Below are 17947 nucleotides of genomic sequence, written 5' to 3' on the forward strand. Positions count from 1 at the left end.
TGCCAGACCTCAAGACACTGTGAGCTCATTCTGCGTAGATCGGACCGTCAACAGCTAAAATTTAAAAAAGTTGTATAATTGTAAAATGTAGGTAGATATTGTAACTTTGACTTTACGGATGAACGACACCTCAGTCCCCCCCGTGACCGCGAAGGCTGCAAAGTCTTCGAAACGTCGGGAGAAAATAATAATATAAAAAACCGCGATAAAATCCATTACATAGTTTTTAGTTTTATTTCAATGTCTAACATTCGCGTAAACATAAGAAATCATTGTTCTGGACAATTTTATTATTATTTGTTACCATTGACTTATATTCTGTAGACACGAACGTCCATACAAACTGTTCAATATCCGAACTAAAATGGCAAAATGTCACTGTTATAACCTATTTATTCACTTGAACAACAAATCATTTTACTTATTTGACTAATCTTTTTTATTCACATCCGAGTTTACACTTAGACTCGTGTTATATCATGAGCGTCACTCCGTACACAACCACAAGCTGTCAATATTGACCATACTAGTCAGTTTGAATGGATTGCAGTCCAATTCTGTTGAACATAATGAATGTTCGGAACGCCAAATCTAGTACGTATCTAGCTAAACCAATTCGCTAATACTTTTTTTATAATATTCCTTGAAGTACGAGGATGTTCCTTATGGAGAGAAACATTTAAAAAATTGCCTGAAAATGTCTAAATCAACACTTTCTATAATCCCATACAAAAGATTCATAATAATACTTAAAAGTCAATTTTAACTTTAATACCATACCATAAAGTTTAAGTGTTAATGGAGGGGTTCCGGGAAGGGAAAACAATTGAGTGATATTAGTATCGTATAAATATTAAAGTCAATATTCCCAATTAAAGTGTTTTATAATTTTTATTTTTTGACATAATATAATTGTTGACTTACCAACTTTCTTTTTTCTTCTTTTATCTTACTAGCTGAGCCGATGTCCCGAATAGCAGAATAAGTATTTAAAAAAATAAAAAAATAAGAATCGACTATTAGGCGGTACGAAATTTGCTGGGTCAGCTAGTTAGATATAAAATCAATAAAAAATAAAGTGATTATTATTTACATTTATTACACAATGATTACACACAAGGCGAGTTTCTGTCATTCGATTTTATGTTCACACGTCACCACGTATACAGGCGGAGGAGAGAGGACGAATATAGGCGTATCTGCAACAATAAATAATAAGTGAATGGTGGAAGGAAAAAAATGTCTTAGCATTATTTTATACGGACAAGGCCTTCTGCACCCGATGGTAATTAGAGAATGGTGCAATATAATGTCTACTGACGAGAAATGATTACCCCTTGGCAGTCGACATAATATGGTATTTGACTTATTTTACTTATTTGGGTCTAGCCAGCCGAATTCCTTCCTGAAGCGCAGGATCTTCCTAGGTCCCTGGTATTGAGCCTGGTTAATTGCAACATGGTTCCTTGATCTGATTTCGAGACGGGGCAAATTCGAATGAGTTATAGGATAGTATAATAGGATTCTGAATAATAGTCGCTATCCAATCAAATACAAAAAACGTGTGTAAAATATATTGAAATACATTTTTAATAATTAGTACAAAAAAGAAGTCCTTCTGTGAAAACAGTATTTAAATTCGATAAGAAATGAGGCAGTAATTCATGTTTCAAATATTGCTATGTGCAGGAGTGGACGCAAATTGTGGATATCGCTCCATCTTTTTCTTTCACACGCAGTGTAATGACTGCTGACGTCACATGCAATTATTTCGTCACTTTCCCCTTTTTTGACACTCACCTCTACTACCTAATTTCAATGGCTTATAACTTGTATAATTTTCACCAGATTTCAATTATTTCTATTTTAGAATTTATACGACGTACATCATCACTACATAGTATAAAACAAAGTCGCTTTCTGTCCCTATGTCCGTTTGTATGCCTTAATATTTAAAACTACGCAACGGATTATGATGCGGTTTTTAATAGATAGAGTGATTCAAGAGGAAGGTTTATATGTATAATAACATCCATTAAATAGTGGAGAAATACTGTTATTTTGTTATGTTATACCCGTGCGAAGCCAGAGCGGGTCGCTAGTATTTTATAAAAGTAGTAAATAAAAATAAGTCAAACACACTGTTATGCCGGCCTCTTGGAACTAGATATACACAGACTGATCCCGGAACGCGACTCACGTGTGCCACTATGGCGGGCTTTAACACCTTGTGTATGGTCGCTATCCGGGCGGATATATAATATATCCTACCAACACACTACTACGTATAGTTTAATGAACTTTTAGTAAACGAATTACTCACCACAACCAGTTTTGCAATTCAAATTGTCCAACGAACTGCTGTGCCCGTGAATTCGACTGTAAAATGTCAAAATTGTTAATATTTTTACAATATAAAATGTAAAAAGTTTTATAAACAAAAATGATTATAATTATAAATTGATGACAAGTGACAACAGTTAAAAATAATAAACACATTTTTAAATGTTATAATAATAATAACTAACCTAACTTAAACCTAAACATAAGCCTAAATCTTAATTTAAACAGCCCATCTTCTCATCTAATGGTTAATATTTTTACAATATAAGTAACAACGAAACAATTTATGGCCAATTCTTCTTATAAACTTATAGAAAACTGAAGAGTTTGTTTGTTTGAACGCGCTAATCTGAGGAACTAGTGGTTTGAATAGAAAATTTCGTTTAGTTTTGGATAGTCCATTTAGTTAGGACGGCTATAGGGTATATAACATCACGCTCTGACCAATAGAAGCGGAGTATTAATGAAAAATGTTCCAAAAACGGGGAAAATTGATTCCTTTGAGAGCTTTTGTTGTATGCGCTGCGTAAATAAATAATATCAGCCCTGTATTAAATACTGACCCACTGCGGGGCATAGGCCTTTACTGAGAGGTATTAGGCCTTAGTCCACCACGCTGACCTAATGCTGATTGGCAGACTTCACACACCCTCAAAATTCTTGGAGAATCTCTCGGGTATGCAGGTTTCCTCACAATGTTTTCCTTCACCGTTAAAGCAAGCGATAATTCACCAAGAATACAAACAACTTTCGAAAATTCATATTTGATTTGTGTTTAGAATCTGCGGACATTCGTCTCGGCAGTCCGTTCTACCAACTAGACAATCGCCATTTATTTATTTATTTATTCGTAATAAGGTACACCAACAGCATCACATATTACATCAATCAATTATATAAAAAGAATAAGGTACAGCATCTGATATGTGTGCTACTAATAGGTGAACACAGCATGTACCACTAACAACATATTGAATTATTAATTAGCCATTAATTCACTAATATTACCATGTCAAAGCCTCCGTCCTATTTTGTCCGTTGACATTCGCCAAATCGGCCATGGAACACGCCTGACGTACACGTGTGACCAGCTTGTGCTGCAATTTGATTTCATCGTTATTCTGGACGCCATCTTTACATTGGCAAGAAGTTCCCGCCAAAGAGGTTACGTTTCTTTCTGTCAGCGATCTAGGTATGTTTGGATCTGAGTGTGTATGTCTGTAGTTTTCGTTGAAATGCACAGCTTTTTTCCTATTCATCATGGATAGTTGGTACTGTCCTTTTCGGTTGGATGATGGGGATAGATTTGGAGATCTGTTTGGTGTGCAAGTTGATGTTGCGGTCCTTTTGGGTGTTGTTTTTATTTCGTATTCTGTGGCTATGGCTTCGAATACCTGAAAATTATTAAAAAGTATTTATATAACTTTGTTGTAATGTTATTGAGTATATACTGGTAATTACGCTGATGTAAGACCGCCTGGGTAGGTACCACCGCAGTGTCTATTTCTGCCGCTAAGCAGTTTGTAGTTACTATTGTGTTCCGATTTGAAGGACATCGTAGCCAGTATAACTACTGGTCATAATACGACTTAACATCTCATGTCTCAGGATGACGAGCACAGAGAAATACCAAACAATACTTTGTAATTCAAAGTGTTGGTGTTTATACTGTTTATGGGCGGTCGTATCGCTTAACATCAGGCGAACAGCAAGCTCGTTTCATCATTCAAATAAAAAAAACTCTTTCGGATAAATTACAAAATAGTTTTCCGATAATTACTGGTCACTTTTTAGCTCGCAGAGACATTGTCAAAGACCAAGAAATCATTTTTGATGATGGACTAACTTTCTGTGACTACCACAATTGCATTTGAATAAAGTATACAAACTATTTGGATTTGTAATCAGTACCAACAAATGATCAATAGTTTAGTAGTATGTTGTTCCCCTATTTCAGTTTCGTAAGGTCTATGCTGGAATATGCTTCAGTAATGGCCTCCATATCTATCTTTACTATTATATAAAGCTGAAGAGTTTGAACAAGCTCTTCTAATAAATACCTGTTCTGCTACCAAATTCCTGGCGTACGGGGAGTCCTTGGCTGGTAAAATTTCCCTGCATAATGCACATTTTTCTAGCCTCGTCCAACAAGCTGGAAAAATAGAATTATTAATTTATAGTCGTATAGATGAGAAGTCGTAAAGGTAATAGAAAGGTTTGTATGATCGCCGACAGATAGCGGCGATTTTTCCACGTACTACAAATTAGAAATCTATTGCTGTCAGCAGTATTACAGATACGAGCTGGCGGCCTTCAACAAAGAGAGTACACTCACCTAAAAGGCCGGCAACGCATTTTTATGCCTTTTGGCATTGCAGCTGTTCATAGGCGGTGATGATCACTTACCAACATCGATATACATGTACTACGTATTAGATCTGCCGTTCCGAATCTGTACTGCAATCTGTACACCTGACTTTAGTATGATCAACATTGACAGCGTGTGGTTATGTAAGTGACGCTCATAATATAACAACTCGAATCTAAGCGTAAACCTAGATGTAAATACAAACTATTAGTCAAATAAGTAAGCTTATTTATTGTTCAAGTGAATAAATAGGTTATATAAGTGACTTTTTAGTTGCTATTTTACTTATACTCTAAAGCGCTTTAGCACTGCACGTTTAAAAAGTTTAGTTAGACAACGATTGACGTTTTAGCGCTGCAGCGAACTTTAGTTCTAACTCCAGATTTTGAACAAATAGTTTATATAGACATTCGTGTCTATAGAATATAGGTCAATGCTCACCATCAGCTGAACCGTATGCTAGTTTACCCCCTATAAAAAAAAACACTTCTTTTTTCAAACAAGTTACCAACTGTACCATATTCTTCTTCTTTTCTCGCTGTAGATATTCGGTATTAGACCTCACCTTCGCAATACAAATGCGACCTGGCACAGTTCAGCGCTCTGGTCGCGGTAGAAGCGCAGACGCAGCACGACAACGCTTTCACTACGCCGGCCAGCGCGCGCCGCGACTTCTCCCCGCGTGACCCGCCGCCGCAGCTCCATAGTAACTGAAGGAATGGAAATTTTATAAAACCCTTGCTTTTGGTTTTGCCCGCGTGAAAGAGTTTTGAAGGATAAAAGCCCCGCTATATATTTTTCTAGGATAGAAAGTAACCTATGTTCTTCTATCTAAGGTGGTTTGGGCATTTGGAGAGGAAGGATGATAGGAGACTGACAAAAAGGGGTTTATAAGGCGAATGTGGATGAAAGAGCCGGTAGGGGTCGACCGCACCGAACCGTCGAGTGTCAGAAGACATTCTTAATAAAGGCCAAAAGGTCAAAAGTACGGAATTGCATGAAAAGATTGAAGGTGGAGAAAGCGAGGTAGTATGCCAGAATTGTGTAAAGTTGCAATCCATAGTCTCTGTCTACCCTATGTGATAGAAGCATGGTACTATGTATGTTCTCTCAAAGTATGTCAATACAAAATTTCATCGAAATCCGTTGGATAGTTTTTGAGTTTATTGTCGTCAGACGGCCAAATTAGTTCCTACATTAGCTGTTAAAAATCAGAACAAAGTTTTTTATTGCTTTGAATGACGAGACTAGCTTGGCGTACGCTTGATGGTAAACGATACGATCTATAAACAGTAGAAACACCAATACCTTGAATTACAAAGAACTATTAGGTATTCCACTATGATCGCCATCCTGAGACATGAGATGTTAAGTCTTATTATGTCCAGTAGTCACACTGGCTACAATGTTCAAACCGGAACACAACATTGACTACACACTGCTTGACAGAAATAGACATTGCGGTAGTACCTACCCAGACGGACTCTCACATATGAGACCTACCACCAAAACGTGTGAATTAGGTCCAAAAAATCATGTCTCAGAGTGACGAAAATTCCACGCAGTCGTACCTAATTCAAAGATCTATTGTTGATGTTTATGGGTTACGTGATACCCTCAGGCGACCATCTATAATCGTCATCGACAATAGAGAATGTTCTAGAAACCTCACCTCAGGATCGTCTTTAGGGTCTACTCCACAGTTCCACACGAGTAGGGACACGCCGCGACCAGCACCGTCACCTCTTATGAGACCAGCAACTTGCCCCACCTGAGAATAGTAATTGCAGACTTAAAGTGTTTACAAAATTATAATTAACTAAGTAACTAGACAAGAAAAGACAGGCTGTCAGATTTCCAGACTGTGAGCTCATTCTGCGTAGATCAGGCAGTCAATAGCTAAAAATTAAATAATTGTAAAAGGTAAGCAGATATTGTAACTTTGGCTTTTCGGACAACACCGCAGTCCGGTCCGTGATCATGAGGGCAGTCTTCGAAACGTCGGGAGAAAACTAAAATATAAAACGATAAAATCCACAAAATAGTTTTATTTTAGTATTTTGATCTATCTCAACTTATAACTAATGTTCGCCTACGTGGTTAATAAAGTTTTATTTATTTTATTTCCAGTGCCCGTATGTAAGCTTACCGGCAGTCCCAGTAAGTCCTTGCCATCCGCCTGAAGAATACAGTCACCAGTCTTCAAGCCGGCCCCATCAGCCCTGGATCCCGGCGTCACCTCGCGCACCTGAACAGTCCACACTTATATAGAGACTTTCCCGCCCTCACACCCACCACTACAACTCCTGTAAGGATCAGCTGTAGCACGCATGACACCGAGCGGTGAACCTCGGCGAGTCTCAGGGAAAACTAATATGTCATTATCCCGCAACGAAATTAATCAAATAGAAAGATAGGGAGTTGGAAATATTAATTGTCCACTTTCCTCAATCCATAATCACACTTATAAATGGAAACTGTAAACTTTACTGGTTGCAGGTCTCTCATGTGAGAGTCCGCCTGGGTAGATACCACTGCTCTGTCTATTTCTACAGCAGTATGTAGTCAATGTTGTGTTCCGGTTGGAAGGACATTGTAGCCAGTGTAACTACTGGATATAATGAGACTCAACATATCACTTCTCAGGATGGCGAGCGCAGTGGAATACCAAACAATACTTTGTAATTAAAGGTGTTGGTGTTTCTACTGTTTATGGCTCGTATCGCTTACCATCAGGCGAACGGCAAGTTCGTCTCGTCATTCATATTGTGATGTTTTCCGTTTTCTTTTCACCGTTAAAGAAAACGATAACTCGAAGAATACACACATAATTTAAGAAAAGTGGGATATGTGCCCTTGGGATTTGAACCTGAGGACATTCGTCTTGGCAGTTCGTTGCACATTCAACTAGGCTATCGCCGCTTTCGTACATGAAGGTGAAATTAGTATATAATATTCCATGCAATAGAGAATCTGGAAATAAACTGCGTCGTTTGACTTACCCAAGGATATGGATCCCACAGCGTCCTGGTCAGCCTGAAGCCAAGACCCTCGCCTTCGTCTTCAGGTAGATTTAACTGAAAACGAAGTTATTTTTTTAATATTTTGTTCCTAATAGTGGCCAAGGGGCAAATTTTCCGAAAGGCAACTTGACATCTATATATCTATATATATAAAAATGAATTGCTGTTTGTTAGTCTCGCTAAAACTCGAGAACGGCTGAACGGATTTATCTTATCTTGGTCTTGAATTATTCGTGGAGGTCTAAGGAAGTTTTAAAAGGTGAGAAAAATTCGAATAATTACCGGGAAAATCCTCAAAACAGCATTTTTCTATTTCCCATACAAACGTTTTCTAAATAAAATGGAGAGTCAATTTGTAATTTATTACCGCTGCATAAAGTTCAAATTCGCGTGCGCGTTGGAGGATCTAATATCGCGTTCTGAAACTCAACAAAAGTGAAAGTGAATCGCGAACGCGACAAAATTGCATAGTCTCAAAATACATAGTACATAAATAGTGGTCGGCTTCGAGAAACTCAATTTTAGCTAACTTCAGTTGTTAATATAATATATAACTCAAAGGTGACTGACAGTGATATATCAAGGAACAGCCCAAACCATTGGACGGATCGGGCTAAGACTTTACATGCATAAAGCTACTATGACGTAGGCATCCCCTAAGAAAGGATTTTGATAAATTCTACCCTTAAGGGGATAAAATAGGGGATGAAAGTTTGTATAAATGTTCTTAGATTTTCGACTGATTGAACTGAAATTATAGATTGGAGATAAAATTAGTTTGAACCTATAAGTACCGGGAAAATATGTAGCAAGACTTTTATCAAACAGTGGAATTTTATCCTGGAAAACACCTTCACGCGGGCGAAGCCGCGAGCAAAAGCTAGTATTATATAAAAATGAATCCCTATTTCCCTTGGTCACGCCATTACGCGTGAACGGCTGGACCGATTGCACTATTTTTTTGTGTTTGTTATTGTCAGGAGAAGGTTCTTATGAAAGAAAAAATTCAAAAAATTGCGAGGAATATTAGAAAATTTAAGAAAACTTAACGAAAATATAAATTTTATATAACTGTCAATTGTTTGAAATAACTGTCAGCGATTGACAGAATGCGCGCGTGCATACATAGATAAGATAGGACAACGTCTGTCGGGTCAGCTAGTAACATATAAATACTAATATGCATAAATGCTGTTCGCAAATCGATCTAATGATATTTTACATTAATTACAAAAGGTAAGAAGCCAGGAATTGGGTTTCATTATGGTACCGTCGCTACTGGTACCTAGGTAGTCTTCCCTTCCTGGTTACAAACAATGCTATTTATTAATTTAAATTCTGATTGATCAATTTCTGAGATAGAACGAAAAATATTGGATTCGTTTATTCAAAATGACGGTAATAAGTGCTGCTGAGGTGGTAATGGGCTAGACCCGTAGCTTGCAGAATTGATGGCCGATGGGGCAAGAAGGTTCTGGAAGCCACGAACTGGCAAGCGCAGCGTCGCACGTCCACCCACGAGGTGGACAGATGACCTCATAAAAGTCGCAGGAGGTCGCTGGACGTAAGCCGCTTGCAATAAAGTCGATCTGGAAGTTTTCGGGAGAGGCTCATGCTCAGCAGTGGACATCCTGCGGCTGATGATGATGAAGTGCTGCTGAGATGCGGCGAGCTTCACTGCTCGGTTCTTTTGCGGAGAAAGTGCCTTATTACTACCACTGTAGCGGCGTAAAGGTAGACGCCACTGTAGAGGAACAGATGTTTGCGTTCCTCTATGGAAGGAAATATTTCCAGTCAGGCAGATGTTTATGACCGGCCGCGGCCCCTCCGACGGTTCCTATTCGGAGGTGGTATATATGCAACGCGTTGCTGAAATTGTGCATGTGTAATCCAGGACCGTTTGTCGGCATCTTGCGGGATTGCAACACATAGGTCTTCTCGAAGTTCCGCTGACGTTGACGAGATGGCGGTATGTATACTAATTGTACCGCTACATCGCCCAATCTTGGGGGGCGACTGAGTGATTATGTTAGGGCCACCGCGCCTTACGACCCGACTTGAGCTGCCCGGATTAGATGTTGATCTTAGGGGACCCCCGGGCCTAGTCCCTAACTATATAGGTACAATGCACGGCATACCAACTAAAACTCCGCGGTGGCCCTCTTCGGCGCATTAGGCGGCTGCATGTTGGATGCAATGATAAATATGAGTGTTATTTGTTCTTACACAGTGGCAACACTGGCTGTATAGTTTATTTATAGTTGATTTATATTTTCCTTTTCCTCTTCCTGACGCCGTGAGTGGCTGATTTAGTTTATGTACCTTTAACTAAAACGTAGTTGTTAGAATGTTATCAAAATGTAATGTTAATTTGATACATGCGCCATCTATGCGTTAATAAGGTGAAACTTTTGTCAATTTTTTGCCTATGTATGAACTCGCTAAATAAAGCATTCCGTTTGAAACCGCCTTCGACTTTTATTACTAGTAGTATAGTTAAGTATAAGTGTTTTATGTACACTAGAAGACACCAGCATACGAACTTGTATCTAGCTTACTAGAGTTGCAGTGAGGAAGTGGTTACCTCGTAGTCGAATATTTACAAATGGTTAAACATAATAAACATTTTGTTTGGGAAGTCCACAATCCAAAACTGTAGATTGAGCGTCCATTATAAACCAATTAGATTAATATATTCATTTAAATTGGGTTAACGATCATTAGGCCGACTAAAAACCTTGATAATTTCTATTTTGGTCAATAAAAACAATCTTTGTTTTAGAACAGAATACGTAATTATTTATGTTAGCAATCATCGATATATATGTATGTACTACGTACTAGATCTGGCGTTTCGTACTCATTGTGTTCGACTCAACTGTACTGCAATCGCTGCACTTGATTTTAGTATGATTTCAACATTGCCTCCGTACATGGTTATGTACGGAGGCGCTCATAATATAAAAACTTGAGTCTAAGTGTAAACCTGGTTTGAATAAAAAATATTAATCAAATAAGTAAGATTATTTGTTGTTCAAGTGAATAGATAGGTTATAACAGTGACTTTTTGCCATTTTAGTTTACATTTTGAACAAATAGTTTATATGGACATACGTGTCTATAGAATATACGTCAATGCTAAGATGTTTTTATTAGATAGATACGTTGTCCGAGATCAATACTGGCAAGACGAAAGTAAGGTAATTGCCCGACTTAACGGCCACTAACGTTGTTACGTAACTGTCGATGTATATATATCCTTTTCTAACGAATGTATGCTGCATATATTTATTCCTTCTTCGAGCCAATTTGTAATTATATGTACAGGTACGTGACACATAAAAACGTTGCTATAGCAAATAGTGCGCCGTTTTTATGTGCCATTTTGTTAGTGTATGTCGCGTTTATTTGTAAAACGTCATAGTGTCAATGTTAGTAATATATGTTATGTATTCTGGCAGCAATGCGTATAGCCGAACCGAAAAACTATGGCGTGTTTGTAGTTTGTACCAATTTGAACTTGAAAAATATGAATTAAAATATATTATGATCAGTCCTGGATTTGTAAATAGGCCGTATAGTCCGCGACCTATGGGCGGCAGCCTCTTATGGGCGGTAAGCCAAGAACTCGAGCGCTACGGTACCACGCATGGAGTACAACTACGCCACTGAGGATTATTCTTTAATCTTATACTAAATTGTCTTTATAACTTGTATTCGTACTCTAAGCAATTATTTCTACACGGGCTGTGACCTGAATTAGTAATATAATCTCAAGACATAAGCTTTTGCTAAGTTTGAGAGACAGCGGATATATTGAGTTCCTGTTTATAAATTACTTATATGATATATTTTTGTATTTCTCCGTTTTCGCATTGGCTGTATATGAAAAATATATTGCATTTTTTTATTATTAAATTGAGGTAAGTATGTTTAACCACAAAAAAAAGTAATTATAAAAAGATATTAAACAGTATAGCTAGTTGTTCTCTGAGTGAATTTACAATGCTAGCGGCCATGATAATTACATATAAAATGTGAGGAATGTAAGACAAAATATTATTTACTTGTATTGTGTTACACTACTGCTTTAGGTTACCCTGTAATAACAGATGTAAGAGAAAAATAAATAAAATTAATAGACAGGACGTCGGGACAAAATTAGTGCTCCAAAAGTTATTACCAATTGGTAATAAGTCACCGTCTTATTTGAAATGTCCGTGTGACAAGATGTCACAGTATCCTTAGATAATAATATATAAATAAAAACTTTCGAATTAAGAACCTCCTCCTTTTTTAAAGTCGGTTAAATACACTAATATGCGCATTAAAAACGTGCAAATCACGACATGAATAATATAAAGTATTTTACATTAGTATTTTTCTATTTCACGGTAGATTGAATCATCGCATGAGCGCAATATTTTTGTATATCAATCTTCCCAATGTCTCTATACACTCTTAAAACTGTAAGCATAAGAAATCTTTCTTAGCTCAACGTAATCACAGAGTAATGCGAGTTTTAATATATTGCATTAGGTATTTGGACGAGATGCTTTCGTCACATCCAAGGCCGACTTTCTACATTTATTACGATACTTGTACGATTAGTGTTTGGTCTCAGTAGTTTGAAACCAAAGAGATATAACGCACTCTTAATAAAATAATGACCTATTTCAAAATTGTTAATTTGTGGCAGTCGTCGGAAAACTATTTTTTGTTGGCTACCTTTTTTTTGAAGTTGCTATAAAATTGAGCTTATTTTGCTAGTTGCTATAAATTAAACCTAAACCATGAAAATAAAAGGAAAAAAACTAAAAGGTCGCAAACATAAATTGGTTGTTTGACGATTCCCACAAATTGGCAATTTTGGAATGGGTCATCATTTTATTAAGAGTGCGAATTTACATTCGGTCATGAGACATAAGGTATCATCGATACCATATGTACTACGTACTAGATTTGACGTTCCGAACATTCATTATGTTCAACTGAATTGAACTGTAATCCATTCAAACTGATGTTAGAATGGTATCAATATTGATGCTTTTGGTTGTGTACGGAGTGGCGCTCATAATATAAAAACGCGAGTCTAAGTGCAAACCTGGATGTGAATAAAAAATATTAGTGAAATAAGTAAAATGATTTGTTGTTCAAGTGAATAAATAGGTTATAACAGTGACGTTTTGGTCGCCATTTTAGTTCAACTTTAGGGTCATGACCCTCCCTCCCCTGGATCCTGCTTGGGCTGGGTCTAGGTGACTACTAATAATTGTTAATGACTATCATTGATATATTATGTATTTGCTGGTGGTAGGATATATTTTATATCCGCCTGGATAGCGGCCATACATAAGATGTTAAAACTTATAGTAGCCCACGTGTGTCGCGTTCTGGGATCAGTGTATATCCAGTTCCAACATAATTGTGTCGACTGAGGAGTAATCCTCTCTCGTCAGTCGACATTCTATTGGACCGCATTCCACTTACCATCAGATACAGCGGGGTGTCTTTGTCATGCGCGTATAAAAGAATATACTTATATAAATACAACCGCACGTCATGCATAATACTACATCCTGTTATGGTCAGAGTAAAATAGATTTCGTTAATAATATAATAATAATGTCAGCCCTGTATTATTTATTTATCAATTAAGTATCACAAAAGCTTACAGTGTAAATGCACCAAGACGCTTGAGTGAAAAATAAAAACAACTAATAGACAAAATAAAACAAAACGAAACAATAAAAATTATCAAGAAAAAACAACTACTTACATTCTACATTATGGGAACAGCTTATATTATAAACTGTCCCACTGTTGGGCACGGGCCTCCTCTACTACTAAGAGGGATTAGGCCTTAGTCCACCACGCTGTAGTGCGTATTGGTAGACTTCACACACCTTCGAAATTCCTATAGAAAACTTCTCAGGTATGCAGGTTTCCTCACATTGTTTTCCTTCACCGTTAAAGCAAACGATAATTCACAAAGAAGATAAAAAATATTTTTTTGTCAAGTTAGAGGTGTGTTTGGGATTTGAACCTGCAGACATTCGTCTCGGCAGTCCGTTCCACAACCAACTAGGCTATCGCCGCGCCAGTAAAATAGATTTCGTTATTTGATTAAAATTATTTTGACATTTAACAATAACATACTGTTACTTTTGTAATTCGTTTTATTATTGTAATCGATTTAGAGGTTATAATAAAAAAGACTTCGACTATGGCAACATGAAACTTGGATCCCTCATTTACCCCTATCTTGAGCCAAAAACTATGTAACCACGATAAGCTAGCGACAGATGACTTACGTATCAAATAACGGATCCCCTCTGCACGCAATGAGAAACAAAGTCAATGGTAACCTAAGGGGCCGTTCAAGTATTACGTAAGTAATTTGAAGCGGGGGTCTCCTAAAACGTTACGATGCGTTACAGGGGCGGCAGGGAAGATCCGTACAATGCGTTTGTAACATAATTTTTTTTTAACTTTAAAACAATAACAAAGGTGTTTAGACTTTTCGGTACTTTGCGTGACAATTATGAATATTAGAAAAAAAATGTCACTTTAGAATTATGTAACTTTTGGAGGCCGGGGCGGGGATGTACGGGAAAACGTTACGGCGCGTTACATTGGGGGAGGGGTTCTAAAAAATGTACAAAAATTGCGTTACGTAATAGTTGAACGGCTCCGAATTTGTGAAAATAAAACTACTTTGAATCATTACTGAAAAACATGATAAACCTTACCACAATCAATCTGACTCCAACGGTGTATTCTTGAGAATTCTCAGTCTCACAAGAAGACTCTGCCAGCGATGACTCCATTTATCTAGAAGAAGGAAAAAAGATTTATTTTTGATAATAGGGTGTATTTCAAGTTCTTACGGTGAAAGGAGATTTTTTTTATATCGAACCCCGCAGTCAACATCGGGAGAAACTCGCTAAAGGGCCGTTGAAGTATTACGTAACGCAATTTTTTAATCTTTTCATCCCCACTCACCCCTCCAAAAGTTACGTAACTCTAATGTGACTTTTTTTTCCAATATTTACAATTATGTCACGCAAAATACCGGAAAGTCGCTAAAATACCTTTATTATTGTTTTAAAATAAAAAAAACAATGTTACATGACGCGTTGTACGAACCCACCCGTGTCTGTAACGCATCGTAACTTTTTAACAGACCCCCCTCCCCTCCAAACTACGTTATAGACCGGACAGGGCCATATTTTTGCTTACTCGAAATGTCCGTGTGACAAGATGTCAGAGCATCCTTAAATATGTTGTTAAACGCTCTTTTTACAGTAAACATTATATTAGCAAAAATAATTACAGAATACAATTTTAGAATTTTTTTTGACAACGTCCAACCAGAGAGAATAATAGAATAGTCGCCGCGTGACATCTTCTCTTCTGCCAGCCTGCCCGCGCACCCGAATACTTCCGGAAACGCCCGATGTCATCGACTAGGATAGCGGCGCGTAACAATGTATTAAAATAATATATTTACAGAAAATATGCTAATATTCGCAGTAAGAACGTGCAAAATGGAAAAATTATGAAGCATTTTACATTGATGTTTTGATATTATATAGCAGATTGAGTAACCATCGCATAAGCGCAATATTTTTGTATGACAATCTTCCCAATGTCTCCTCTATATATAAACTCTTTGCCTTGATGTGACGATAGGCTCGTCCCCTATCACATTATATGGTGGAATACGCACAGCGAAATAACGGTGCCAATTGCCTAGTTAACCTTTTCGGGAATAAAAAGAGTGTTTGTGTGAAATTCGTAAAACTAGTTTAAGTTCAATAAATATCGAAATAGAATCATTTTTCGGATTTTATATTGGTTTTAATATAATTAATCGATTTCGCTCGCGGCTTCACCCGCGTGAAAGAGTTTTCCGGGATAAAAGTCCCGCTAAAAAAAGGATCTGATTTAATTATATTTATGGCTCACTATTTTGGTCATAGTGGCTTCCACATAAAAGGTAGATATACGCTGTTGCGGACCTTTTATTAGAACTATTTAAGACAAACAATCCTACGGTACATCATCTTTGTCTAACTCCAACGGTTTAGGCAGCGTACGCCAAGATAGAACTTTTTTTCGACTCATTTGATATGTATCGTTATATTATGACCAAATTACACAAAATCACTATAAATTGTAACATGTGTGTTATTCTGATGTATAACCAATATTACTGTAAAGTTTCATCCAAATCCGTTCAGTAGTTTTTTCGTGAAAGAGGAATAAACATACATCCATCCTCACAAGCTTTCGCATTAATAATAATAGTAGGATTTTTTACCGACGTTTGAAGACTTAAGGGTATATGTGTGCTCACTCAGCTTACAAAGTAATAATTGATACATTTTCTTAATAAACTGGACAATCGGTCGATCCAATAGTAAATTAAGAGATCAAGGTCATCCATATTTACCTCTTCGTACAATATTTATAAGCACTAGTATAATACAATAAAGTTACAACACTTGCCTACCAACTTACTAACTGCTGGTGGTAGGTGTCTCATACGTGAGAGTCCTCCTGGGTAGGTACCACCACAATGTCTATTTCCGACAAACAGTGTGTAGTCAGTGTTCTGTTCCAGTTTGAAGGACATTGTAGCCATTGTAACATAAGATTTAACATCTTATGTCTGATGTCCTCAGGAAGGCGAGCGCAGTTGAATACCAAACACTTTTTAATTCAAGGTGTTGGTGTTTCTACTGTTTATGGGCGGTTGTAACGAAGCTCGTCTCGTCATTCAATGCATTAAAATATCCCGTCACTTTCTCTCAACTTGCTTTAATTCAGAGCAATAAAAAAACTTACAACATAATATGTTAACAAAATAAATTTTCATCACTTACTTCAAAATAATTAACGAAAGGTGTTTAAAGTTTCGCGCACAACACTCAACTGACGATAGCTCAATGAGACAGTGATGGGATAGTGGCATCGATAATGTATCGATACGCTCCGATTATAGTGGAACGGACTGCGCAGACGCCTGTCCGCTGGTTCAAAACACAAACGCACCTGACTTTCCTAAAGTTTTGGGTGTAACTGTGAAGGAAATCATAGTAAGGAAACCTGTAAACCTATGAATTTCTCTATTTAAATTCGAAGGTAGGCAAAATCAGCCTGCCGGCCTGGAGATATTATAGTGCACAAGTACAATACTCAAGTGTACCTGTTCCTTCTCATAGTCCGGTGAGACTACATGACCGGAGAGAGATCAGCAGGAACATTAGCTTACTTACAATATTATTACTTTAATTGTGTTGCGTACGCATTACGACCACAGCTCCGAGGTCGTAGATTCGAATCAAAAGGCAAAGTGATATTAGGTTTTTCTACTCAGTATCTGGAGACATTGTCCTTGATATTGCCATACTCTCGTCTATTGCATGAAAAATACATGTGGCGAAAAGTGGGTGCCTTGGTTTCCAGCCTATCTTTTAGGGGGTAAAATCGTGATATGTTTGTTTAATGTAATTCATCATTTCAGCCGGGAATCGTTCACTGCTGGACATAGGCCTAAAATGAGCGCCATAAGGACCGGTTCTGGGCCGCCCTCATCGGACTCCGGCGACCCTCACCAGGTCGTCGGTCCATCTGGGGGGGGGGGGGGGGCTACGCTGCATCTCCCGGTTCGTGGTCGCCACTCCAGAACTTTTCCGCCCCAAATGTAATTACCTGCCATTTATGGATGTCAGTACAATTCCACGCAGGATATTGTATTTGAATACTGATACTGTTTATCGTTGTGGTTTGCCATATCGAACCGGTTTTATTATTATTTATTTTCACTGGTAGGTCTCTTATATGTGAGAATCAGCCTGGTTAGGTACCACCATTATATCTATATGTGCTGCCAAGCAGTAGTGTGTAGTCACTGTTGTGTTTCGGTTTGAACGACATTGTAGCCAGTGTAACTAATGGACATAATTTTTAACATCTCACGTCTCAGGATGGCGAGCGCAGCGGAATACCAAACAATACTTTGTAATTCAAGGTGCATATGTTTCTGCTGTTTATGGTCATATCGCTTACCATCAGGAGAACGGCAAGCTCGCTTCGCCATTAGAAATAATAAAAAAAATGTCTGAATAGAAATTTAAAACCCTTAGAAAAGAGCGGACGTTCGCGGGGTAAGTTCGGACTTCGTTCTAATAACGCTTCTAAAGCT

General features: G+C 37.6%; 1 protein-coding gene across 1 annotated transcript; it reads right to left on the reverse strand.

The window, feature by feature from the left end:
- Positions 1–1079: 1079 nt before the first annotated feature.
- Positions 1080–16695, reverse strand: LOC115454221. Its single transcript, XM_037447160.1, has 10 exons — positions 16626–16695; positions 14487–14568; positions 7714–7788; positions 6861–6959; positions 6384–6482; positions 5277–5421; positions 4404–4495; positions 3352–3737; positions 2324–2379; positions 1080–1199 (listed from the first exon to the last, which is right to left on the reverse strand). Exons 2-10 carry the CDS (start codon positions 14562–14564, stop codon positions 1132–1134), a joined length of 1098 nt encoding a protein of 365 aa, XP_037303057.1. The 5' UTR covers positions 14565–14568; positions 16626–16695; the 3' UTR covers positions 1080–1131.
- Positions 16696–17947: the final 1252 nt, after the last annotated feature.

This window comes from Manduca sexta, unplaced genomic scaffold (assembly GCF_014839805.1).
Source record: "Manduca sexta isolate Smith_Timp_Sample1 unplaced genomic scaffold, JHU_Msex_v1.0 HiC_scaffold_63, whole genome shotgun sequence".
In the NCBI taxonomy this organism is placed as follows: domain Eukaryota; kingdom Metazoa; phylum Arthropoda; class Insecta; order Lepidoptera; family Sphingidae; genus Manduca; species Manduca sexta.